Source organism: Heloderma suspectum, chromosome 2 (genome assembly GCF_057233095.1).
Source record: "Heloderma suspectum isolate Gila_16-S chromosome 2, 16-S_ref, whole genome shotgun sequence".
NCBI classification, from domain to species: Eukaryota; Metazoa; Chordata; class Lepidosauria; order Squamata; family Helodermatidae; genus Heloderma; species Heloderma suspectum.
This window is the reverse complement of record NC_139459.1, coordinates 396,475,592-396,502,717: the sequence shown is the minus strand read 5'-3', so window position 1 is coordinate 396,502,717 and position 27,126 is coordinate 396,475,592. Positions and strand designations below refer to the sequence as shown.

Below are 27,126 nucleotides of genomic sequence, written 5' to 3'. Positions count from 1 at the left end.
TGGAGTAGCACTCTTAGTCAATAAAAGTCAATAAAAGGATGGGAAAAGCAGTACTGGGGTACAATCTCAAAAACGATAGAATGATCTCAGTACAATCCGCCCTGTGTGCCGAGCTCCAGGAGAGAGGGGGGCAGTTGCTCTGGGCAGTGGCGGCCATGGGAGAGGGCCTCCCCAGCCACTGCTGCCACCCAGAGCAACCGGGCCCTCTCTGCCGAGCACCAGCAGATTGGAGAGCAGTTGCTTTTGGCAGCAAGATGGGAAGGTTTCCCATCTTGCCGTCGCCCCTCGGGCAAGGAGCAGGGGCCTCTGCTCTTGCCTAACTCGGCATGTGCCTAGTCAGGTGAGAGCAGGAAGTCACTGACTGGCATTCAGGGGGCCGACCTGGCAGGAAGCCGCTGAGCTCGAGCCCCCAGATGGACGCTCGTCACATCCCTGCCAGCCACTCATATTCCTCAGTCCTTGGTGGGGTAGAGAGGCAAACAGAAGGTTTGCTAATGAGCTGGATGTGGAAATACAAAGCTGAGCTGGGGGCAAGTGGGGTGCTGACATGTGTAGGAGTAAGTCGCATTGAACTCAGTAAGACTTACTTCTGAGTAGACATGCGCAGAGTTGGTTCTCCTCTCCATTTTAGCCTCACAACGTCACCAGCAAGGCTGGATGTGGAAATCGAAAGCCTAGCAGGGGGAATAATACTCATGCAGGGCTCCAGACCGGCATGGTCATTTAAAAAGGTTTTTTCTTTCTTCCTTTCAAACAGCGTTGCTTAAGCAAAGAGTGCATCGCTCAGGCACACCTGGGGCAGCCTTGTTTTGGGAAGCCCGGAGGAGGAGGAAGTGTTTTGGCTGAAAGTAAACGGGGACGGAGGATTTCAACTGAAAAAGAACACCCACAAACAAGGCGGTGAGCACAATTCATTTTTTTTTAAAAAAAAAAACTTGCGTATTTATTATCGGAATATACTACCTTGCGTTTTTAGTTACGAAAATTCCGCGACTCTGTGCAGATGACCAAAAAAAAGCCGCATGACTGCTGGCTCCGCAGGACCTCGTGGCGCCATTCTGCAGAGGTTTCTGTGGCACAGACTGAAGGGAATTCGATCCCATTTCAGTCCGTGGCGGAATTCTCTGACATCCCTAAGATTCAGGGTACAGATAGACAGTTTAACGTTCTCTTTCCATCTTGAAAGGCAAGATCTGCCCAGCAGCCCTCTAGCCCGTTCTCCCCATTGGTCAAATGATCCCTTATCAGCCAGTCCCAGCCCCGGGAGAAGGCCGGGACCCTACGACTACGAGGATCGCTGTCTGAGTCCAGACGGCAAGAGACGCGGTGGAAAGCGGTTTGTGGGTTTCGTGGTTCCTGCTGATAGGGGGCTGCTCTGGTGAGTACGTGGGGAATTGCAGATAAACAGGGAAGGTGCTATGGGTGGCAGAAATGGCTCCCAACTTACCAGGGAGAGAGAGCACGCATGCAGTGTGCGGGTCCCGGCAGCCTGGAAGTGGTATCTGCCATTGCAACAGCCAGACGCAGCTGCCTCTCTCTTCTGATTATTGTCGGGGGTCACATCGGTATGTGGGTTGTGTGCATCAGCTCCTCATGTGTGCATACGACGTTGCTGGCCCAGCTGGTGGTTTTTGTGGGTTACCCGAATGCTCCATTTGCCAGTCGCTTTTGACACTGTAGAAATGAGAGTTAAGTGGGGTGAAGCGGCGGACGACTCCCTAGCTTCTCGATGCCCTAGCTGTTTACAACATCAAGAAGGAGACTGTAATCTCGAATTCGAGGGGGTTTGCAGTTTTGGTTCCCCTTGCCGGGGCTGCACCAAAGTAGAGACAGAAGTGCGGGGAGGCGAAGGCGGAGACCCCTCCATCCAGGAGAGAGTCAATTCCCCTCATTCCCCAGAGCAGCCCCCCCATCATGGCACCCGTGGGTACTGTGGTGCCCACAGGCACCTCCAACGATGGCGTCCTTGGAGGCGGTCCCCAGTGTTGCACCCACAAATCTTGGTTCCTGTTTTGTGTTTTTATTATACATACATGGAATCATATATACCATGCCTACCTCTGAAATGCATACAACTTAGGCTTCAGCAAAAAGTGGAGCAAATATCCAAATAAGTATCCACTTGATGGTTGAAATGGATTTTGAACCTGTTCAGATTTTGAAAGCATTGCAAAGTCCTCAATCCATTGTGTTCTAGGAGGTGAGTCTTTATCCTCCCAATGTAGTAATATCAATCTCTTCTCTGTCAAAAGGGCACAGTGAACCTGTTTGTGCCGCCTGTGCGTTAATTTCCAGGAAGCAAGTGAAATTTATTTATTTATTTATTTATTTCTATACCACCCAATAGCTGAAGCTTGTTAAATTCTATGAAGCAGGTAAACAATTTAAAGAGCATGTCCATCAGTGAATATTAAAGAGTGAGCATGCTCCGGGAGAGAGCGCAGGACAGGAAGGCCTGGCGTGCTATGGTCCATGGGGTCACGAAGAGGCAGACACGGCTGAATGACTGAACAACAACAACAATAACCTCCTCCCCTCAAAATCCACTACGGGACATTGGCAGAATATACGTATGTTTAAGAGAAGCATGATCAGAATTCCACTGCCAGCAAATCATCAAATTAGACAGTTATTCAGGAGACATTGTGGTGTCCAACAGACATGAAAGAAAAGATGCCACCTAAAATCCGTAGACACAATGGTGATCCGTGGATTAGGCATTTTGTGGTGCTGCCCACAGCAGTCTCTAAAATTCCCAAATGGACCCACAGGTCCAAAAAGAGAGGGGACCCCTGCCCTAGAGTGAGCATGTGAATGTCAACACCCGTATGATTTGGATTAAGGATCTGTTCTCAGGAAAGCAATAGATTAAACACATTGTAAGGGTCAGTTGGGAAAAAAATATGCTGAATTATTCTGGGCATAGTCTCCAGCTACCAGATGTAGGGTGGTCGTAAGAGTGAGGGGCTGGAATGCAGATTGGGGGATAAAGCAACTGGGTTGGAAAAGTTGTGACATGTCTTGCGGACTTCAGATGTAATCCTGGTGCATTTGCCAGGGCACAAGTCCCACTGAATTCCCTTCAGAGGAGACATGCGAAGGATTGCAATTCTGGCAGAACACCACTGCAAGATCCTTTAAGCGCAATGTTAGACACTCTGGTTATTTTCTTCCTTGGTGCATTCATGCGATGGAGTGCCTGTATTAATGTCCAATGCTCGAATCTTTTGGATCCAGACACCGCTCTAGGGAAACCAACAGCTTATCGAGCAGTTCAACTGTTGTTGTTTTGGTCTTGAGGAAGCAGACGCGGTCGCCCTCACTCACCATACTTGACACAGACAAATACACCATGTGACGTGCTCTTAGTTACCTCTTCAGAAGAAACTTCCTGTCATGCCTGTGTGTTTTCTTTATAGTGGCTTAGGGAGAAGCTTGTTCCCAAGGTGTGGGCGGTCTCTGCTGAGTTGTGTCGAGATAGAGATGGTACGTTCAAGTTAAACAAGAAAAGACTAATGCGCTCTATCCAGGCACGGTCCCCATTTCTTAATTTCTGTGCAAATTTCTCTTTGTCAGTGATGCAGAGTCTCAGGGGAAGTCTTCTGAATGACTGTCAACAGAATTGGGAGCGCCTTTCCCCCGAACGGTTGGCTATTTCCCTGTTGGCCAATCCCAGTTCCTTCCTTCCCATCACGGATTGCAATGAAAACAAGCAGTCAAGAGGACTTTCGATGTCCGGTGCAGAGGGGTCTGGCTTGGCTTTTGGGGGCATATGCCCTCTTGTTGCTGTGGGGCTGCTGTGGTGAGTATCTCGGAGCATTAAACTCCCCTGGTTGTAGGGAAGGGAGAGCAGGATTTGCACATAGTCCAATTGTCTGGGGGATTGCTGCATGAAATGCATTTGGGGGGCATCCAGAAAAGGGAGTTGGATGTTTAGGCAGAGAAAGATCAAGGCCATGATCACAGAATCATACACTAGTAGGGTGGGAAGGGGCCTACAAGACCATCAATTCCAACCCCCTGCTCAATGCAGGAATCCAAGTCACAGCACCCCCGACAGGTGAGTCCAGCCTTGTCTTGACTGCCTCCAGTGTGGGAGAGCCCACCACCTCCCCAGGTCATGGGTTCCATTGTTGTATTGCTCTAACAGTCAGGAAGTTTCTCCTGATGTTCAGCCGGAATCTGGCTTCCTGTCACTTGAGCTCATGATTCCGTGTCCTGAAATCTGGGAGGATCGACAAGAGATGCTGGCCGTCCTCTGTGACAGCCTTTCTTTCAACTACTTGAAGAGTGCTATCCTATCTCCCCTCAGTCTTCTCTTCTCAAGGCTAAACATGCCCAGTTCTTTCAGTCTCTCCTCATGGACCTCAGGACTAACCATTTGCAGTGCGGCCTTTACTGAATTTACTGAATCTGGCCCAAATACTGAACTCACACATGATGCTTGGACGCATGCGCACACACCATCAACAATATTCAATGCACAAACAATTTTCACTGCATGTTTTCAAGGAAAGCATTTTCCGTTGTTCCCTGGAAGCAATGGACTAATATATCTAATATATTTTTGTGAACCTCCCAGAGAGCTCCAGCTATTGGGTGGTATAGAAAATACATACATACATACATACATACATACATATCTTCCATGGTAAAGAATGCAAATACAAACACAAGCTTCCCTTTTGGCAGCAAATAGCACACACGGAAAAGATAAACACATATTGAAGCACTCTCTCTCTGTCACACACACACAGACACACGAAAGAGACATAGGCTGACTCAAGGCCTCATTCAGACACAACAGCCAGACAGAACACACACACATACACAGCCAGTCTGGCCCAGGACACTTTGCTGCCAGAGCAGAACCAGGGAATGCCTCCCACTTCTCACTGGATGACCATTACCTCCCAGCCTAACCTACTTCACAGGATTGTTGTGAAGGTAAAAATGGGGAGCTCTTTAGTTCCTGGAGGAAATGCAAAACATAAAGACAGTAACATGAAGTAAATAACTGGATGCTAGAAAAACATAATGGTCTTACAGTATGTTCCTCCTAAGCCTCCCTGGCCTGTAAAATGGCCACCTGTGTGTTTCATTACTGTGTGCTCTCATTTGGTACCCCGCTTGGCAATTTATCTTACAGAGACCCTGGAGGGGGCAGGGGTGGGCAGCCGGAGGACTGACACCATCTCTTGTAATTCGTATTAAACATTCAAACTTGGAAAAACACCCTCCTGCTTCTCCTGTGCCCCAACTCTAAGCCTCCACCTTCTGCACGAACATCAGCTCAAAGGAGCGTCATTCACTTCATTACTAAGACTAGCCAATGTATTTCGATTCAAGCATTGATACATTTATATCCCGCCTTTCTTCCTCTTGCAAAGAACCCAAGGCGGCTTACAAGTTCCTCCTCCTCTCCATTTTTATCCTCACAGCAACCCTGCGAGGTGGGTTGGGCTGGGAGTCTGTGGCTGGCCCAAAGTCACCCAGTAAGCTTCCATGGCAGAGTGGGGCCAGAAGCCGGTTCTCCTGGCTCCCAGTCCAACCTCTCGCCACACGCTGGCTCACACTCTCCCTCTGAAAGGCAACCTTTCTCTTGCCTCGCTCCACCTCCTTGCCCGGGCTGTCCTCAGTGTTCACAGACATCCCCACCCAGCCATCTGCAAAGAGCTTATCAGGGGCTGTTTGGGAGTGGCATTGTGTGCTTTTCCACGGTGGAGCAAACGTGCTTCTTCCCACCTTCATGGAGGAATCACGGGAAGCGAGGCGGCTCGTAGCTCACCCCTGCCCTCACTCCGCCTCCCCTCTCTCCTCCTCCCTGACAGGCTGTTCCTCACACTCCCTGCGCTTTCTCTACACGGGGCTGTCGCAGCCCGCCAAGGGGCAGCCCGCCTGCACGCTCGCAGTGCTTGGGGATGACCAGCCCATCAGTCTCTACGACAGCAGCACAAGGCGGAACCTGCCCCGCGTGCCGTGGCTGGATGAGACTTGCTGGGACCGGGACATGCAGGACACGTGGAGAGTTGATCACACATGCAGCGTGCAGCTGGGGGTCCTACGGAATCGCTACAACTGGAGCACTGGTGAGTAACGGGGGGGGGGGCACCAACAGCGTATTGTTCAGGGACGATGTCATCCACTGAAAGAAAGTCACCTGAGCTATCTACACCTACTAGCGGAGAGCAGAAACTGTGCCGTGGAGGGGTACCTCCTCGTTGGCTGAAAGACTATGATGGCCAAGGGTGGGGGGTGGAATGTTATGCATGGGGGGGTTACTGTGGGTTACTTATTGTTTGAACCTTGGCAGCTTTTGTAGAGTTGGGAGTAGCAGCAGTGGGTGGAGCTTCTGCTAAGACCTTCTGGAGCTCTGCTTCTGGAGCTCCTGCTTTTGGAGCTTCTGCTTAGCTTCTTATAAAGGACAGCAGTGGGTGGAGATTCTGCTAGCAGCTTCTGCTAAGAGCTTCTGGAGCTCTGCTTCTGGAGCTCTGCTTCTGGAGCTTCTGCTTAGCTTCTTCTAAGACAGCAGTGGGTGGAGCTTCTGCTAAGAGCTTCTGGAGCTTCTGCTTCTGGAACTTCTGCTTAGCTTCTTCTAAAAGACAGCAGTGGGTGGAGCTCCTGCTAAGAGCTTCTGCTAAGAGCTTCTGGAGCTCTGCTTCTGGAGCTTCTGCTTAGCTTCTTCTAAAGGACAGCAGTGGGTGGAGCTTCTGCTAAGAGCTTCTGGAGCTCTGCTTCTGGAGCTCCTGCTTAGCTTCTTATAAAGGACAGCAGTGGGTGGAGCTTCTGCTAACAGCTTCTGGAGCTCTGCTTCTGGAGCTCCTGCTTCTGGAGCTCCTGCTTAGCTTCTTCTAAGACAGCAGTGGGTGGAGCTTCTGCTAAGAGCTTCTGGAGCTCTGCATCTGGAGCTTCTACTTCCGGAGCATCTGCCTAGCTTCTTCTAAAACCAGCAGTGGGTGGAACGTCCGCTAAGATCTTCTGGAGCTCTGCTTCTGGAGCTTCTGCTTAGCTTCTTCTAAAAGACAGCAGTGGGTGGAGCTTCTACTAAGAGCTTCTGGAGCTCTGCTTCTGGAGCTTCTGCTTAGCTTCTTCTAAAGGACAGCAGTGGGTGGAGCTCCTGCTAAGTTCTGCAGTTCTGTGAGGGGTAAAGGACAGTTGTGCTGGAGGCCTGCTGAGTCTGACAGTCATTCCTTCTACGTATGCAACACAATGCATTACTCAGAATAATCGGTCGGTTGCTTCCTTTAGAGCTTGGGTGGGGAGCCTCAGGCCTGGGGGCCAATCTGGCCCTCCTGGGTCCCAGTCTGGCTGCCCCCCCTTCCTCTGGCCCCACCCCATGCCCCTAATAACCCATCGTTTGGTGGTCTCCCGGCTTTTGTTCAGTTGTCCCCATTCTAAAAGGTTCACGTGCCTCTCTGAAGGCTCAATGACGGGCAGTAGGAGCGTGAAGCTCAAATATGTGGTTAGTTTCAGCCCCACCCTTTTTATCTTTGGCCTCGCTCCTGCTAAGTTCTAGGGCATTTCTACACCAGCCTACATCCTGCATTTAAACCGGGGCTTCCCGCTTCCGTTTGAAATGAGGGACCACCACTGACTGCCTTTCCACACACTTCCTTCGCTGTAGATGGCCATTCCCATGGCGTTATGTTTCCGTGAAGAGGCATTACGCGCGCTCCAGGTTCAGCGATACTTGGTCCTGGGTTCCTGCCCTCTTCCCTCCCCTTGCACATTGCTGGCGGACTGACACGCGGACAGCCCCCCACAGAACTCCCAGGGCTCTTCCATGCTTTTGGCCAGTCCTTGCCGCTCCTTTGCTCTGCCTCTGCCCCCCCACGCCCCTGTTCTGCCGCTCTGCCACTCTGCCATTCTGCCGCTCTGTTTTGAACAGGCAGGCTGGAAATGGCGCGGAGCCAAAATGGCACAGGAGAGGGAAGGCTGAACCCCCATCAGACCTTCGTCACCTTCGACGTCATGCCCACGCCCCCAACAACTGCACTCAGTGTTTCAATCACGCTTGGGGAGAAATACACAGGGAGGACATGGCGCTCCATTTGCGCATATCTGGAAAAATGCCCCATTTTTTTTCCGTTTGAGGAAAACGCTATTTCCGTGGGAGTAATAGGGGACTAATGTCTGGACAATGATGACGTCATGTCATGGGCCCGCACAATTCAGGGAGCGTGCAACCATGAATGCACAATAAATCCGAGGTGTAGAGATCCCCCTACAGTTCTGTGTGTGAGAAATAAAGGATTCCTTTCTGATATGGTTAGGGCTGTAGGTATATTAAAGAGATATTGTAGGGATGTACGAAAGTCACTTACCTTTTTGAAGGGTGACATTCGCGGTGGGGGGGAGGCGCTCCATCCCTCCCCCCGAAATTCTCTCCGGCCGGCTCCGCTCCACGGCGACTCTGTGAAGCCACCGGCCAGGGCCGCCCGCAGCCAGACATCCAGCCACTGAGCAGCCTGCACAGGGACGCAAATGGCGGCCGCCGTAGCTGCCACCATTTGTGTCCCTCTTTTTGCGGTGATAGGCTAGTCCCACATTTTTGGAAATATACAGTCCCTAAGGCTTGTCTCCAATCCTAGGCGAAACGCACAAGTTCCCTCACAGGCAGGCCATTCTCACAAAGCTCGAGCCTCCGAAGAAACAGCGTCCTGACCAAATTGTGCAATGATGAAACTGAGCAAGGCCAGCCACTCTGGGATGCCTATCAAACGAGAGTAGCAGAGTAGCGATTGGTCCCTACCCTGCTTTGGAGGCACTCACCGAAATGTGTCCCTTTCAGGATCTCACACCTGGCAGCGCATGTTTGGCTGTGATTTCAGTGATGAAGGCTGCAAAAGAGGCTATTACCAGTGCGCGTTTGATGGGAGGAGCTACATTAGCTTTGACAAGGAGACCCTCACCTGGACGGCAGCCGATACCTCGGCGCAAAGACAGAAGAGGCGCTGGGATGCCAACTTGCCCCTCTGTCAATACTGGAAGAACTACCTGGAGGAAGACTGCATTGGGTGGCTGCGGAAATATCTGGACTCCGGGAAGGAGACTCTGCTGAGGAAAGGTGAGGATGGCATACTTCTGGGAGGAGGGGATGGGGCGTCCTCTGCATTTACCCTGCCTCTGCATCCTTCCTACAGTGAAGAGCCAAATGTACTCATTGCACAGGTGATAGAATTTGGGGCAGTGCCACTTCAGACCAAGAGGGGTGGAGGAGATTGGGATCATAGTTTTGAATGATCTCCTCTGTCAACCCCTCCCCTTGAAAAAAAAATGTAGAACATCATTGTGAAGGATTGTTGGTTTCACCCCAACAACCCTGCAAGGTAGGACAGGCCCAACCTGGCCACAGATTTCCCCAAAGTAACCCAGTAGCTCCCACCCAGGCCAATAGGCACTGTATTTAGCACTGAAGTTATTCAGGTAAACCACACCAACTGAAGGTTGGATAAAAGTTTATTAAAAAAAAAAAAAGGAAGGGGGCAAAGAGGAAGGAATAGGGGAGAGGTGGTAGGTTGTACAGGAAATTACAAGCAAAGTACAGAACTCTAAACAAAACCAAAAAACGCCAAACACCAAGGCACACACTCCCAAGAGTAAAACAATAAAGTTTGCTAGTCTATCCTATACATACCAGAGCATGGGCCTCCCAGCCAGGACATCCATCGACCAGCAGCACACCCTAGTCCCGTCAGGGCCAGGAGAGACACCCACCCCTTCCTTTGCATTCTTTTTATTGCCCAGCCCTAGCAACTCCAGGCCGATTTGGAACACCCAATCCAAGCCCAGTCCCAGGACACCCCACTCCACCCTCCTAAGGAGGTTGCATCTTCCCACCAGGCACGGCTGTTATTTCTTCCCCAATTAGTCAGAGAGCAACCCCTGGCCTTGAGCTGCCAGGCTGAGAAACGCCAAAACCCATCAACCTCCCTTCCTCTATTAACCCATTCTTGACAATCATCCTTTATTTCTGCTGTAAATGAAACTCACTCCTCTTTTCTCCCCCCCCACCCCCCTTCTTCACTTCCCTATGACTGGCAGTCAAAGATACCTTCTCTCCCAGTCTTTGGAGGGCATGTTTTTTTTCCTGCACACCCTTGTCCAGGCTCATGACTTGCCCTTCTGTAGGGAACACAAAGGATTAATTGCAAGGGAGAGAGGTTCAAAGGGGGGCTCCAGAGCATCCAGGAGGAGGAGTGTGGCATATGCCCTGGTTCAGAGATTTTCTCAAACTATATTGTCAGTATATTGGCAACCTCTGATCACCCATCTACTGTGCATACAGTCTGATTTCTCTTACAACCAGATACATCTAGAGCCAGTTCAATACTGCACTCTGATATGTGTACTAGCGAATTCTATTTCTTAAGAAACACTCCCTCAGACAAGGGGATGGCAGAGAATGAGATGGCCAGATAGCATCACCGATGCAATGAATATGGACTTGAGCACACTCTGGGAGAGAGCACAGGCCTGGCGTGCTATGGTCCATGAGGTCACGAACAGTCGGACACGACTGAACAACAACAACAACAAGAAAGTATTAGCATAACAGTACTAAATAGGAGAGTTTAGGCATGCATAAATCCAAGCTCACGGCACATCTAATGTCATTCTTAAACAAGGCTCCTAAACAGGGTCAAGTGCATTTTGTTGTTGTTCAGTTGTTAAGTCGTGTCCGACTCTTCGTGACCCCATGGACCATAGCACGCCAGGCCTTCCTAGTTCTCAACGATAATCAATATCGAGCTTACCAGGTTGATTCTACAGGCAACACGTTGGGGAAAGCTGATCCTAAAGGAGATGGCCTTGTAGGCCCCTTCCAACCCTACTATTCTATGATTCTATGACTATTCTATGAGAGCTTCCTCTGCTTCCTGTCCTGAGTCTCCTTTATATACTTCTTGGATTCTATAAAATATGTCCAAACTATTTTTCCTATGGCTTATATTTCTTATCCAAGAATTCCAAAGATGACTTTTCTACTGTAAATCTTTATATGCCTAAGCAAAATTATCAAATTTTGAAGTTTCTTATCGAGATTAATGTGCATACTGACATACTTATTGAAACATTTCAGCTTTTTCTGACATGTTACAGGCATGTTTTTGACACAAACATATATACTTGACATCATCCTGTCTTGTGAGCTTGTTTTTCTGACATCTTTACGGTCTCCAGTGAGGCCTCCTGGTCACTTACCTGATGGCCCACCTGACCTTCTAACCTTAAGAGGCTCAACTAAGGTCTGATCCAGTAGAGCTCTTTTTACGTCTCTGCTTTCTTGATCTTAAAGCACCTTCCATGAGGGATGCTGGGAAGCACTGTGTTACCAACACTAATTAATGTCATTACCTATTTTGCAGAGCCTCCCATAGCGGTGGTGGGACGCAAGGCAGGCTATGATGGCTTGGAGACCCTTGTTTGTAGAGTCCACGGCTTCTACCCCAAGGAGATCGATGCCACCTGGAGGAAGGATGGGGAGGTCTGGGAGCACAGCACAGGAAGGATGGGGAGGTCTGGGACCTACCACACCGTGCTCAGCATCACGATTGACCCCAAGGACAGGGGCTGCTACCACTGCCACGTAGAGCATGCCGGCCTCCAGGAGCCCCTTGATGTGGCCTGGGAGGACTCTCGTGAGGGGCTGCAGGGGAGGAAAGGCTGGATTCTTTGGTGTGATTGATATGTGACACTTGGGATCCATGATCTACCCAGTGGAGTCTACAATTGTGCAAAACTTTAAAGCAATCCAATAAAATTTGCCAGAGGTGCAGCAAGCTACAGTGTTCTGAAAACTGGCACATTTGTACTTTTTACTTCAAGCTGTGGCTCAGCATATCATATATTTCTCTCAAATTCTGGTGTAATCTTCTGATGTGCTTGATTCAGGCTGGTTGAGGAGGCATGCCTTTGGTGAAGTTCTGAGCAGCAGTTAAACGTTGTTAAAATGCGTTTTGCCCCATGAAAGCCTATTGCAGAAACTGCTGGCAAATTTATATTGGGCATGCTCAGTTTCACTCTGACGCTAGAATGCCGCCAGTACTCCAGTGTTTTCAGAGGAGTTCCAGTGCACCTGTCAGCATTCTGACAGTCAGGGAGGGAAAGCGGGAAACTGTCCACTGAGAAAAGAGTGAGGTAATTGTGAAGGCTGAGGGAATCACTCTCACTGATTGACAGATCCCCGATGAAGAGGGGATAGGGAGGGAAAGGATATGCTGGAATCCATTGCAGGCTTACTCAGAAGTAATCCTTTCTGAACATAGAGAGAGCCAGTGTGGCGTAGTGATCTGAGTGTTGGACTGGAAGTCAGGAGATTGAGGTTCTAGTCCCTACTCAGCCATGGAAACTGGGTGACTTTGGGCAGTTACAAACTCTCAGCCCAGCCTACCTCACAGGGTTGTTGTTGTGGATGAAATGGAGAGGAGGAGGTTATGTATGCCGCCTTGAGTCCCTTAAGGAGGAAAAAAGGTGGGATATAAATGTAATGAATGAATGAATGAATGAATTCCTATTCATTTGTATACATCTAGTCACTTCACGACTTGTTAATGTTTTCCTTTTAAGTCTATGTTTTTTTCAGAACATTAATAATACATTTCATTTTTAAAAACAGGATCAATGTCATGATTAAAGAACCTGACAGTTGAAGACCATAGTTAAGGCTATCTCGTTTTGCCTCAAGCTCCCCAAAGCCAGGAAACGGGAAGCTAAGGGTGATGCATTCACAAACATGCCCCATGATCAGTGACAATGTTTTGCATTGTCACAAAGTGTGCTTGCTTAAAAGCAACACGTACGCATGGGTCCCTCACAGGGGGATTCTTCTAGCAATACAGTAAGGCTTAGATGCTTCATAAGGCAATACAGAACCAGAACAACATGAGGTACCTTTGCTGTTTCCAGTCTCTCCATCGTCCCGATCTGGATTTGGTCCTGAAAGACCCAGGAAAAGTGTGTGTGCGTGGAGGGTAAATTATAAGCCAGTACAATTTGTGACATTGCACAACAGCATGGGCTCTTGAGTTTCTCTGTGGGGAGAGAATTCTGCTGTAGTGGGGCCCCTGCAGAGAAGGCCCTGCTTTGCACCCTCCTTAAATGGATGCCATTCTTTTATGTAGGAAGAGAGAGAGCCCCAACTTCCAGCTCTACAGCGTCTCTTGTGAACCTCTCCACTCATCTGTAGACTCTAAGTGACGAACGGTTTGGGCGGGAGATAGGGCTGTTCCTCTAAATTCTTCATTTTCTTGCTTAGCATGACTAAGTCCATTGGTTCTTCTACTCTTCACACTCATACAGGTCTTTCCCAGTAGCAAAGACAGGCTCTGGGATTTCCCGTTCATCATGTTAATTCTTTTCTCCATTTCAGCTTCCTTGGAGCTCATTGTGGGGGTTGTCTTGGGATCCGTGGGTGCTGTGCTGTTGATGGCTGTCATGACTGTCGTGTACTTCAGTAAGTAAACTATGAAGGGGCTATGTAAAGATTCTGGGAGGGGGACCTGGCACCCCAATCCCCAACCCCCTCCCATAAATGGCATCTGGATGTGGAAAGGGAAGCTCTTGAAAGCAAAGTTCTCTTCACATTGGGGTAAATCTGTCCTCTCTAGATGAAAACACAAAATCCAGATGTAGGTTTTGTTGTTGTTCAGTCGTTCAGTCGTGTCCGACTCTTCGTGACCCCATGGACCATAGCACGCCAGGCCTTCCTGTCCTGCGCTCTCTCCTGAATATAGCTGTGGGTGACCATCTATAGTCTGTGGCTGAATGCCCACCCTGGCCTTAAATCCATTTGTAGATATTCCCTCCAAGTGACTTCTATGGAATCCCTAACATCTATAATAGTTATTATTATCACCATTAAAAACATAGTTTGTTAAGAAAACCACACACTCAACTAGTAAGGGGTTGGACTTGATGGTCTTATAGGCCCCTTCCAATCCTACTGTTCTATGAAGGGAATGTGTGATAGCGTGGATGAGCAGGACTTTTTTTTCTCATTTATTTCAGCATTCCCAGCAGGGCGGCTTACAAAGAGTAAAAAAACCAGACAAACAAATAGCACAATGCAACTAAGGGCGCAATTCTGTACTTGAGATCTTCCAGCTGAGGGCTTCTTCAACCCCCCAGAAACCTCATTACCCCGGCAAAACACCAGACGCCCCAGGGGGACACCACAGATATGCCGGTGGAACACAATACCGGCTGAGCTGTTGTGCTGGCCAAGCTATGTTGGCAGAGTGGCCAAAATGGGGTGGAGACAACAGGTGGTGGTGGCGGCGGAGATTCCAGGCAAGGGCAAGTGTGTTAAACCTGTGGACCGCAGATGTTGGGCTCCAACTCCCATCAGCCCTAGCAAGCATAGCTGATGGCCATGGGTGATGGTTCTTGTAGTCTAGCAACAACTGGATGGCCCCTGGTTTCCCAACAAGGAATTTGGGTCTGTGAGAGCCCTGGTCTTGCTGCAGGGGGTGGGATGGGATGAGTTCTAGAGGTCCCTTCCAGCCCTGACTTCCTGATTCTGTCCCTGCAGAGAAACAGCGAAGTGGTTACCCAGCAGGATCGAGTAAGTGACGGTTCCTTCTTTGAAATGTTCTTAACACGTGGGGCAGCCCTGGAATGGGAGGTGATGGCACACAGGTGGATTAGCCAAATTCTGTGTGTACCTGCACAGTTACTAGGGTGGCTGTGAAGATGCAGAAGGGATGCACCAATGAACCCAGCCCCCTATCAGGGGAACCCATCAGGGACCCTGTTGCTGTTTCTCACGTACATGCATCACAAGGGGGCTGGACTCAACGGTCTTATAGGCCCCTTCCAACCCTACTATTCTATGATTCTATGGTAATAAGGAGGCACTTCTGGTCTGGTCCCAGAAATGAATTGCAGAGACCCAGGCCTCTGATCATCCACCTTTACTCCAGAGCCGTCCTTACTGTTATTTGAGCACCTAGACATCTTCATCTCTAGTTAGACCCTTGTACAAACTTCCACACATTCTAATGAGACTCACACACCCGCTTATAAGGACTCTTTAGACATTGGCAATAGAGCATCTGTGGCCAAGAAGGCGATTCCCACCGAGCGAGGTCCACACTCAGACACTGGTGGAGAGGACAACGCCACAGTGGCACATTTATTGAGGTTTACAAAGGTTCAAATGCACAAACGAGTTTCAGGGGAAGTAGCTGAGCAACTGGATTTATCGTTTAAGACCAGTTGGGGATGCTGCGGCCTTCACCAAGTTATGCTTTGGTGGGGAAATTAGCGGCATTCTTGGTGAAGCTGAGCTCCAGGCCTAAAAGCAGCTTGCACAACTGTGGGAAGGAGTCTTCCTGAGGCTTGAAGCACACACAAACAGAGACACAGAAGGGAAAGTTGGGGTGGAGGCTACAATTTCTACTAAGAACCTCCAAAAGCAATATACCTTTCCTTGGGCTGAAGCCCTTTCCTGCAGACAGGAACGAGTGTGCCCTGCAACTCCTGCTCTCAGGTGACGAGGAAGGAGAGCAGAGTGCCTTGACTAGGGTAGGCAAAGCCCCCACCATTAGTTAGCACCTTGCTCCGGCAAGCAAGGAGCTTAGCCATTTCGGAGATTTCAGCATGGAGCCTTTCCTCTGGGAGGAGAGCCTCCGAGTGAGTTCAGCGGCAATGTGGCACTGTACCCCTGGAGGGGTGAGGCACCTAGTGATTTCAGCAGCATGGCCCCCCACCTCTGGGAAGAGGGGGACTCAGGACTGCCCCAACCTGAGGCTTCTTGTACAGTTCAGAGAAAGGCAGTGACATCACGACTTCAATGAGCCAGACACTGCTCATCGGCACTGGAAAATGGTGCTGCTTGCTGTGGCAGAAAGACTGAGTTGGGCTCCCATCTCGTATAACAAAAGAGGGTGCATGGGGATGATGGCTGTACTTGCTAGAAACAAAAGTTCTACTTGCTATCTCTCACTCTTTTAACAAAAGAGGATTTTATATGCTAATGGTTGTCTTAAGGACAGGTGTCAAGGCTGGAGTCCCACAATGGGAGTACATTGCAGGTGGTTGACTAGGTAACTTACCAGATACCACTCTCGCTATCCAGCCCATTCATGTTTTGCTGAACTTTGGCCTCCACCTTTGCCTTTGGGGAATGCATTTTAGGAAGCCCATTGGAAACTGAATTGTTTGATCTAGTCTTGCACGATGCTCTCAACCCATTCCTGTGCCTTTCTCCCAGCTTTGCTGAGGCTGGGGATGAAGACGCCTGGCTTTCTGGCCATGTCTCAAAATGCAGTCAGTACTGTTCACTCGAAAGAGAGCTACCTTGCAACAAGGTAACATACCATAAAGTTCCGTACTCCAAAACAATACAAACAACTAGTTTATAAATTGATAGGGATAGGGATAGGGATACACATACACACACACACACACACACACACACACACACACAAAGACAGTGAAATGTTTTGGCATAAAATGCCACTTTTGGTCACAAATAGCTCACTGAAGCTGGTGTTTTATTCCAAAACATTTCTAAATTTTGAAACGTGTTCATAATTTTTTTTAAAAAATCGACATGTGTATGAACTGGTTAGGCCATCATTGGTCATTTGGTTTGGTTTGGAGTGCTGTGTTGTGTGCATCACATCGCCTATGTCTCAGTTTATAGAGTAATGTACAGTAACATCCAATGAAAGCACAACAGGGTGGTGCTACAGAAAAAGCCCTGTGTCTTGGACCCACCCGTCTCACCTCTCTTGGTGGTGTAATTTTGTTTGTGTTCATCTTTTGTGTGTCTCTTATATGAATGGTTTGAAAGTGAAGCTGTGTGTGTCAATGTGTCTGAGAAAATGGAGAGGGAGGGAGGTCTGGGTAGACCAGCTACTGGAAATGCTCAAAGTTATACTGACTCCCTTCCTTCCTCTTCTCCCCTTTCCAGAAAATGAAAAGAACTCAGCCAGCTCTTCTGAGAGTAAGTGCTGTAGGTGGAAAGTGGTTAGCAACCATCCCAGAGAGAGGGGAGCTGACCCATAATTGGGATTCAAGAAGGGACTTCTCTTCTGGGCCAGGCTGCCTAGTGGTCCTCCAGATATTTTGGATCCCCCCCCCCCACTAAAACATGTACCTTGGCTGACTTCATCTGCAGTAGGGATGGCAGAGAATTAGGGATGGCGGAGAATTCCGCCACGGATTTCAGTGAGCCCGAATGCACTGACATTCCCCCCCTGAAACCCGTGGCAGAATGGCCTCCCCCCCCGCCCCCTCGTGGAATTCCCCCCGGGATGAAGCTTACCTGGGGTGGATGTTCCGCCGGCGGCGGCTCCGGCGGCGGCTCTGGCGGCGGCAGCGGCAGCTGATCTCTTGGCTGTCTGCTGCAGACTCAAATGGCAGCCACCACGACATTTGCGTAGCTGCCTTTGCCATGATAGGCTACGTGAATACTTACATAGCCTATCACGGCAAGGAAAAAAAAAAAAACAGCGTACGCAAATGGCGGCTATGGCGGCCACCATTTGCGTTCCCTTTTTTTCGCTGTTTTAGCCTATGTAAATATTTACATAAGCTATTACGGCGAAAAAAAGGGGAAAGCAAATAGCGTAGTGGGAGCCATTTGCGTTCCTTTTCTTTTCGTTGTAATAGCTTATGTAAATAAGCGTATGCATTTCTTTTTGCCCGGAAGGCTGCCCAGCGGCCGAATGTCCGGCCGCGGGTGGCTCCGGCCGGCAGCTCCGCAGAATCTCCGAGGAGCAGAGCCGGCCGGATTAGGATTTCGGAGGGAGGTGCGGAGCGCCTCCCCTCCCCCACGAATCACCCCGTCGAAAAGGTAAGTGACTTTCGTACATCCCTATAGAGGATTCCGCCATGGACTCCATTGAGGCCAGATTCTTTTGAATCCAGCCTCTGGAGTCCATGGCGGAACTGGTCCACCTACCCCTGCCTCCCACGAGACCCGCATGTAGGGATGGTGGAGAATTTCTCCCCGAATCTCCGGGAGGCCGAATGCCAACGCATTCGGCCCCCCGAAATTGGCGGTGAAATTCTCAGCCCCCCCGCCCCGCCCGGGATGGGACTTACCTTTGGCGAATGTCCCTCCCGGCGGCGGGTCCCGGCAGCGTTTCGGCGGCGGTTCATTGGGGGCGGGGGCAGCAGCCGGTCTTCTGACCGGCTGCTGCCACCGCCATTACAAAATCAAGTAAAAAAACAACAACAACCCGTGATAGGCTACGTAACGATTAACGTAGCCTATCACGGCTAGATTTCCAAAGTCAGCCGTGATAGGCTACGTAAATCATTACGTAGCCTATCAAGGGTGACTTTGGAAAAAAGAAAAGAAAAGCGCATATGCAAATGGCGGCGCCCTATGGGCACCACCATTTGCGTTCCTTATTTGGTCCCGGTAGTCTACGTAAAGATTTACGTAGACTACGGCGAAAATAAGGGCAACGCAAATAGCGTTGCCCTTATTTTCGCTGTAGTCTATGTAAATCTTTACGTAGACTACCGGGACCAAATAAGGAACGCAAATGGCGGTGCCCATAGGGTGCTGCCATTTGCGTACGCACTTTTTTTTTTTCCAAGTCACCCGTGATAGGCTACGTAACAATTAACGTAGCCTATCACGGCTGACTTTGGAAATCTAGCCGTGATAGGCAACGTTAATCATTACGTAGCCTGTCACGGGTTTGTTTGTTTGTTTTTTTCACTTTTCTTTCGCGGCCGGGGAGACGGGGCGCTTCTCCCTGGCCTGAATTTCGGCCGGGCGAGGCGGGGTGCCTCCCCCCCAGGCCTGAATTTTGGGGGGAGAAGCGAAGCGCCTTCCCCCCCACCGTGAAGCAAGCTGCGGGACAAGGTAAGTCCCTTTCGTACATCCCTACCTGCACGGAGCCGGATCCTCCTCACCAGCTGGCTCTATACAGCAAGCGATACGGCCGCCATTGCTGTGCCATTTCTCTGAGCACTCACTGCAGGAAGGAATGCAGTGAAGGCATCCACTACGCCATTTGCATCCCTGTTTTTTCATGCGATGGGCTACGTATGTATATTTATGTAGATAATTACGTAGCCTATCGCATGAAAAAACAGGGATGCAAATGGCGTAGTGGACGCCATTTGCGTCCAGATCCCTTTATTCAATGAGTGCTCAGTGATACGGCACGGCGATGGCGGCCATATCGCCTGCTGTATGGAGCCGGCCGGCAAGGATTCTGGGGGGGGGGAACGGATTGCCTCCCCCACTGCGGACACCCCCGGACTGGCAGGTAGGGGATTCGTACATCCCTAATCTGGAGGCATTTGCTCTGCAGGCAGCCTTTGGCGGTACACCTCCACTCTCTGCTCGTAGCACATTTTGCATGTGGCTTGATCTGTGGTGGGATGGTGGGTGAGACATCCCTGCCCCAGCTGGGAAGTGGGAGGACTAGATGGCCTTTGAGTTGCCTCCAACTCTGGGATTCTGATGTCCCCATACAAAACATTCCATGATGTTAACTTTACCCTCTTCTGCTTTTGGCTTTGCAGAATTATGTCCTCCTAGAGTGTGAGAAGAGAGCAAAGGGAAATCCATATGCTGTACTCCTCATGAACCCCTGCCAGTCATGGACAACATCTCCGATATGGCCAATTTCTGGTTATGGTGCAGAAAAGTGACAGTGTGGTTTGGATTTTGAGTGACAAGAGTTTGGAGTGATTTGTTTTTCAGCTTATTTTCTCATCAGAAATGGAGAAAAAAAACATATTCTTTAAAAGGTATGGGAATAGTCATGTATACTTCCCGCCAGTTCCACATACCATCTGCAGAGTTTTCGCCATTATCTATAGCTCATCCGCTGGTCACTCTCAACACTCTCGGCTGAATTTAATTCAATACATATTTCTGAATTTTACTCCGCAAGTGGAGTAAAATGCACCATTTACGACTGTAGTTTTCCAGTGATAGGCTTATGGCAGCTGCCATCAGCATATCGCGTCTTTAGAAAGCTGGAGAGCCCCTCTGCCAACTCCAGTGGATGTGGCAGGGCTCTGGAGGACTTGGTGGGGCCCCAAGCAGCCCGAATTGCCCTGCAGCAGACCGGACGGGACAGTGGGGGTTTTGTACATCTCTACTAAGGAGACTGGGATGTCACGGGAAAAAGAGAGCAGGAATTCTACTGTGGAGAAGGAGGAGAGAGAAAGAGAGATGACGTTAGTGATGGGGAAGGGGGAAATTGTTCTTGCTGGAATCCTTGAAAGTAGATTTATTGAGTCAGGCGATATGGGCTGTGTTTGGAGGCTGGCAACAGAGCTTGGTCTAGAGACGGGGCAATAAAGCCTTAACTACGAAGGACGGAATGGCTCGGGGGGGGGGGATTGGCAGCTTGCAACACAGCGTGCCTTTCTGGATCTTGCCTTCTATCATTGGGCCTATTCGGCCAACCCCAGTACTGGCCCTCTTTTGGGAAGGAGGGTATAATACCAATAAAGCTTGTATTGGAACACTCTTTAATATTTACTGTTGTTAGGGGTGTACGGATTCCCCACCATCTGGGGAATCCATGTGCGGGGGGAGGCGATCCATCACCTCCTCCGGAATCCTCCAGAGTGGCTCTGCTCTGCGAGGATTCCGGGGGGGGGAGGAACAGCTTGGGGGCCGCTTACCTCCCTCCTGCCAGCCAGAGCCGTTCGCCTCCTCGCTGCCCTGCTGATTGCCATGTCTTTTCTTTAAAAAAATAAATAAATGGACACATAGACGTAGATGCAAGATTCATGACTCCATTTGTGTCTAAGTCTCTGGGCACATCCTGCCGATCGCCTTTTTTTTTTTTAAGTCATGGAGATCGGCAGGGACAGGGAGGAGGCGAACGGCTCTGGCTGGCAAGAAGCAGCCGAGTCCCATTCCGCCTCCAGTCCTCCTAGAGCAGAGGTAAGTGGTCCCTGAAAGATGAGAGTGGCCAACCCTTGGGCCTGCCACTCCACGCACTACGACTCTGCAAATTGACCCTATAACCCAGCCCACTGGAGGTATCAAAGCACATCTGCAGCTCAACCTCAATGAGGAACTCATGCTGCCTGAAATGGAAACTCTGGTAAGCTCTTGAAAAATTGTAGCCCAAACCGAAATCCTCTCCCATGGCACGAAAAAACTTAGTGGTCTGGGAGCCTAAGCCCTTGTGTAGCACAACACAGCCTTCTCAGAAATGCCAGTGAAAAATGGTGTCCACCACTTCTGGATTTTGAGGGACAAGAGTTTGGAGTGTTTTGTTTTTCAGCTTATTTTCTCATCAGAAATGGAGAAAAAAAACATATCCTTTAAAAGGTATGGGAATAGTCATGTATACTTTCTGCCAGTTCCACATACGATCTACAGAGTTTTCGCCATTATCTATAGCTCATCTGTTGGTCACTCTCAACACCCCCAGCTGAATTTAATTCAATACATACTTCTGAATTTTACTCCACAAGTGGAGTGAAATGCACCATTTATGGCTGTAGTTTTCCCACGATAGGCTCATGGCAGCCCCCATCAGCATATCGCATCTTTAGAAAGCTGGAGAGCCTCCTCAGAAATGGCCGGCCTGGGACAACAGCTCTGCCAGTGAAAAATGGTGTCCACCACTTCCAAGGGGCATGAAGTGTGACATTACAGGAGCACCTGATCGCCAAGACCTTCTCTGGACTGTATCCCATGGGCTTTTATGGCTGTCAAGGTCCCCTTGGCCCCCTCTTTCCTCAAGCACTCACAAACACACACAAAAGAGAGGCTTCAGTCTCACGCCTTTAATTCATTATTCACAGGTCCATTGCAGATGCAAATCCTCGAAGGCTCTCTGGCTACAAAGGAATGCCTCCAGGGGATTCAAGTGGGATCACCGAAAGTGGCCTGCGGTTTGAAAGGGCAGCTGTCTGACTAGGCTAACTTAGGGAGGGAGGTCCCGCCCCTCACCTGCTGCTCCCCAGCATAGCCCCTCACGCATCAGTAACCGGTTAGAACATCTAAGCTCCCCTGCTGATGTTTCCCTCTTAGCTCTGTGTCTCTGCCTCACATCTCTTAGGTAGGGATGGCGGAGAAATCCGCCACAGATTCCAATGAGGCCGGATTCTTTAGAATCCATCCCCTCGGAGTCCTTGGCCGAACGGACTACTCCTTCCCCACAAATTCTCCCCGAACGGACCCTACCTGCTGCTGGCTGGTTTGGGACCATCCGCTGCCATCCACTGCCCCAGTCTGCGGACGCGAATGGCGTCCAGCATAGCGGACGCCATTTGCGTCCCTGTTTTAGCCATGATAGGCTATGTAAATATCGCCATTTGTGTCGCTACTCTTTTTGTGATAGGCTACGTAAATATTTTCATAGCCTATCATGGCTAAAGCAGGGACGCAAATGGCGTAGCGGACGTCATTTGCATCCCTGCTCTTTGCCGTGATAGGCTATTTACATAATATTTACGTAACCTATCACGCCTACAACATGCCCACTGCAAAATGTGAAGTCAGCTTGGGGAAGGGACAGATGGCTCACAACCACAGGGAAACCTGTAACAAACAAAAAGGATCGCAGCAAAACTCCTTCTCGGGAATCTGCATTTTCCAGGAGAAAACCACGGCTGGCTGTGAAGTGGCGACTGCATCATCTGTCATGAGGGACGTCAACTCACACCCGCCCCGGAGCAAAAGCCAGGTGTAGATGGGCCCCAGGACACATGACAGCCTGTAAGAACTACACTGGACAATGTTACCAGAGCCATTTGAGACATGCTATGAGTTGGTATCATTCTAGTGTAAGAAACGTTGTAAGAAGCGTGGGAAGTGCAATGGATTCTGGACTTCCATGGACAGCTCTTTGAGTGTTTGAGGGAGAGTGTTCCTCTGCTTGAAAGCCAGACCTCTGACATGACCACCGTCATGTATGTTTGATGGATATTTTGATAAGGTGATGGATGTTTTATTTTATAAAATACAATCTAACATGTCCCAAAACAAACTGCGTTTATATATTTACGTACCCCTGATTTACTACAGAATTATATCCTCCTAATCGAGAGTAAAGATCACATGTTACCTGGAAAGCTGTTTTGCCCATTTAACTATCTTCTGCATCATCTAGTCCACCAGGGTTGAGCGGTTTTGTGGAAAATGGTAACCACTGTTGACAATTTTGTAATTTGGCTGCCACAGCCATTATGGGGCAAATCTGTGATGGCCCGATGTCTGGAGTGGTTCATAATCTATTAGTCTGCCTCTGTGCCAGATTTGCGGTTTTTATCGAAAAGTGCACAATTGTTAGGATATATCTATTATTGCCACTGAACTTTAAATATTTTAAAGTCCATGAAATTGGAGGGTATTTCTGCAGGGAAAGAAGGGGTAGCTTTCTGGGGGCTGGTGCTGAAAAACAGGGAGGGGACTGGTTGATGGGAGCAACTCAACCTCTGAAATAGAAAGCAAACAAATGAAACATTTTGCAAGACCTCCCACCTCGTCACCTGCCTAGCTATGGGCGGCCCAGCAAGGATATGTTCTGTCCCTTCAACTGTGTGAAAAGCAGCTCAGTGGCACAGTGATGGGGAAGTCCTTGGCCCCAGGGCATAGTCTGAAGGCACATGAAGCAACCACCTTGCTGAAGCTAAGCAGGGCTGGGTCTGGTCAGTTCTTGGGGGGGGAGACCACCAGGGGATCACATGTAGCCACCCTGAGTTCCATCATCATCATTATCATCATCACCTGGGGACAGATTGGGTAGCCAGACAGAAAGGCCTCATATAGCGTCAATTTGCAGGCCTTTGGGGTTAGATACTATGGACCTGTGAGAATATGATGGATTGGTACTAGGGATGTCAGAGAATTCTGCCACGGATCTTGGTGAGGCCGAATGCCAGTGCATTCGGCCCCCCAAAATCCGTGGCGGAAGGAAGCCCCCCGCCCCCCCACCCTGTGAAAGGCGTGCAAAACGGAGCACTTACCTGCAGCCGTTCGCGCTGCTTTGCAAATGGCGGCCACGTCTGTGGCCGCCATTTGCTTCTTCATTATTACTGTGATAGGCTACTTAAATACTTATGTAGCCTATCATGGCTAATGCAGGGATGCAATTTGCCTCCCTGCGGAGGCCGTGATATAGGCTACTTAAATATTTACATAGCCTATCACAGAAAAAAAAGGGAACGCTAATTCCATGGCGGCCGCCATTTGCATTCCTTTTTTTTTTTTTTGGCTGTAATAGGCTATGTAAATATTTATGTAGCTTATCACGGCAAAAGACAGGGGCGCAAATGGCGGCAGCTATGGTGGGTGCCATTTGCGTCCCTGTGCAGCCTAGCGGCTGGATGTCCGGCTGCGGACAGCCCCAGCCGGTGGCTCCGTGGAGTTGCTGCAGAGCAGAGCCGGCCAGGGAGAATTTCGGGGGGATGGACGGAGTGCCTCCCCCCCACCGCGAATGTCACCCTTTGAAAAGGTAAGTAACTTTCGTACATCCCTAATTGGTACTATAGTTTATGTTGCTGTCTTTTTAAATTCTGATATTTTATACAATGTTGGTTTTACTGATGATTTAATTATATTTTTAATTTTTGTATATTTCTATTTAAATGTTTTAACTGTACTAGTTTTTGATGTTGTAAAGTTGCCTTGAGTCCCAGTATTGGGGAAAAGGTGGAATAATAATAGCAATAGCAATAGCAATAACAATAATAATAATATGCAGTGGCAAACATTGGTTTGGAGCAAGGGAAACTCATTGTGCAGGTCCAGCTGGAAAGTACTCTCTTGAACTAGCGTTTCCCCCAGCTACAAAGAAGAAGCAGCTTGTCCTGACAGGAGAGTTACCAGACCATTGATTTATCTCTCTGGGGGAGTCATATTGAAGTTCCCAGTCACATTGCAAAGCTCTGAGAAACTAACCTGAATACTTCCCAGGGTTTTATTTCATCTCAGGATGGGAAGACCTCAAAACATCATCTGCATGATCCTTGCATAGCTGGAAATTCATGTAACCTCTTTATTCTAACATCAAATGGGATTACCTGAAAGTACATCCTCCCCCCGACCCCCCATTACAAGGCAAATGGTGTTTCTCTGATATGCTGTGTTCCTTAATTTGTGTACCAGTAGCTGGCCCTGCCCAAATTTCCAAACTTTCAAGTAACAGTTGCATTTTTAAAAACATATTAAGGCTGACAGAATGCTCAGTTTCATAATGGACAAGTGTTATTTTGGATAGAACAGCTGCAACTAAAAACACATTCAGCAACATTTATTATCTTAATAGGCTGGGTGAGGGAGGATGCCATGAGCTGGCATTTGATGTGCTGTTGTTGTTCAGTTGTTAAGTGGTGTCCGACTCTTCGTGACCCCATGGACCATAGCACGCCAGGCCTTCCTGTCTTGCGCTCTCTCCCGGAGCGTGCTCAAGTTCATATTCATTGCATCCGTGATGCTATCTAGCCATCTCATCCTCTGCCGTCCCTTTCTCCTTTTGCCTTCAGTCTTTCCCAGCATCAGGGTCTTTTCCAGAGAGTTTTCTCTTTGCATTAGGTGGCCAAAATATTGGAGCTTCAGCTTCAGAATCTGTCCTTCCAATGAGCAGTCAGGGTTGATTTCCTTTAGGATGGACTGATTTGACCTCCTTGCAGTCCAGGGGACTCGTAAGAATCTTTTCCAGCACCACAGTTGGAAAGCATCAATGCTTCGGCACTCAGCCTTCCTTATAGTCCAGCTCTCACAGCCATACGTTATTACTGGGAAAACCATAGCTTTGGTTATACGAACCTTTGTCAGCAAGGTGATGTCTCTGCTTCTTGCTATGCTGTCTAGGTTTGCCATAGCTTTCCTCCCAAGGAGCAAGCGGCTTGTAATTTCATGGCCACAGTCACCATCTGCAGTGATCTTGGAGCCCAAGAAAATAAAATCTGTCACTGCTTCCATTTCTTCCCCTTCCATATGCCAGGAAGTGATGGGGTCAGATGCCCTGGTCTATGTTTTTTTTTTAATGTTGAGTTTCAAACCAGCTTTTGCACTCTCCTCTTTCACCCTCAACAAGAGGCCCTTTAGATGCTCTTCGCTTTCTGCCATTAGGGTGGTATCGTCTGCATATCGGAGGTTGTTGATAATTCTCCCGGCAATCTTAATTCCGACCTGTGATTAATCCAACCCGGTGTTTCTCATGATGTACTCTGCATATAAGTTAAATAAGCAGGGCGACAATATGCAGCCTTGTCATACTCCTTTCCCAATTTTGAACCAATCGGTTGTTCCATGTCTGGTTCTTACTGTTGCTTCTTGACCCTCGTACAGGTTTCTCAGGAGACAGGTAAGGTGGTCTGTAACTCCCATCTCTTTAAGAATTTGCCACAGTTTGTTGTGATCCACACAATCCAAGGCTTTAGCGTAGTCAATGACGCAGAAATAGACATTTTTCTGGAATTCTCTTGCTTTCTCCATGATCCAGTGAATGTTGGTGATTTGATCTCTAGTTTCTCTGCCTCGTCGAAACCCAGCTTGTACTTCCAGTAGTTCTCAGTTCACATACTGCTGAAGCCTAGTTTGAAGGATTTTGAGCATCAGGTTGCTGGCATGTGAAATGAGCGCAATTGTGTGGTAGTTTGAGCACTCTTTGGTGTTGCCCTTCTTTGGAACTGGAATGTAAACTGACCTTTTCCAGTTTTGTGGCCATTGTTGAGTTGAGTGTTCCAAATTTGTTGGCATATTGAATGCAGCACTTTAACAGCATCATCTTTTAGGATTTTAAATAGCTCGGCTGGAATACTGTCATCTCCGCTAGCTTTGTTGTTACTAATGCTTCCTAAGGCCCACTTGACTTCACTCTTGAGGATGTCCGGCTCAAGTTCAGTGACCGCACTATCATGGCTATCAGGGACATTAAGATCTTTCCTGTATAGTTCTTCTGTGTATTCTTTCCACCTCTTTTTAATCTCATCTGCTTCTGTTAGGTCCCTGCCTTCTTTGTCCTTTATCATGCCCGTCTTTGCACAAAACGTTCCCTTGAGATCTCCAATTTTCTTGAAAATGTCTCTCGTCTTTCCCATTCTGTTTTCCTCAATTTTGTTGTTTTCCTCAATTATCTTCCCCTTTCTCTCTTGCTTTTCACTTCCTTTCTTTCCTCAGCTACATGTCAAGCCTCATCAGATAGCCATTGTGCTTTCTTGCATTAGCAT

The 27,126-nt window shown here is 48.9% G+C and overlaps 1 protein-coding gene across 12 annotated transcripts; it reads left to right on the top strand.

Moving 5' to 3' along the window:
* Positions 1-210: 210 nt before the first annotated feature.
* LOC146356546 (major histocompatibility complex class I-related protein 1-like) lies at positions 211-24,011 on the top strand. Of its 12 annotated transcripts, none has more exons than XM_084841239.1 (10): positions 230-340; positions 758-900; positions 3,420-3,486; positions 3,577-3,802; positions 5,832-6,089; positions 8,792-9,067; positions 13,373-13,456; positions 14,534-14,566; positions 16,922-16,954; positions 19,501-24,010. In XM_084841239.1, exons 4-10 carry the CDS (start codon positions 3,607-3,609, stop codon positions 19,521-19,523), a joined length of 903 nt encoding a protein of 300 aa, XP_084697365.1. In that variant the 5' UTR covers positions 230-340; positions 758-900; positions 3,420-3,486; positions 3,577-3,606; the 3' UTR covers positions 19,524-24,010. The 12 variants fall into 12 exon arrangements, 8 of the variants coding, with proteins under 8 accessions (XP_084697360.1, XP_084697365.1, XP_084697363.1 ...); XM_084841237.1 differs by lacking the exon at positions 230-340 and adding an exon at positions 374-486; XR_014788665.1 differs by lacking the exon at positions 230-340 and adding an exon at positions 17,663-17,806 and having other exon boundaries at positions 695-900; positions 19,501-24,011.
* The last annotated feature ends 3,115 nt before the right edge of the window (positions 24,012-27,126 follow it).

What these genes read in the sequence shown, in the direction of transcription:
- LOC146356546 (XM_084841234.1), top strand. Translation starts at nt 3,607, where the DNA reads ATGACTGTCAACAGAATTGGGAGCGCCTTTCCCCCGAACGGTTGGCTA. An exon ending in TCGCTACAACTGGAGCACTG is followed by an intron (nt 6,090 to 8,791) that starts GTGAGTAACGGG and finishes TGTCCCTTTCAG; the next exon opens with GATCTCACACCTGGCAGCGC. An exon ending in GGAGACTCTGCTGAGGAAAG is followed by an intron (nt 9,068 to 11,369) that starts GTGAGGATGGCA and finishes CCTATTTTGCAG; the next exon opens with AGCCTCCCATAGCGGTGGTG.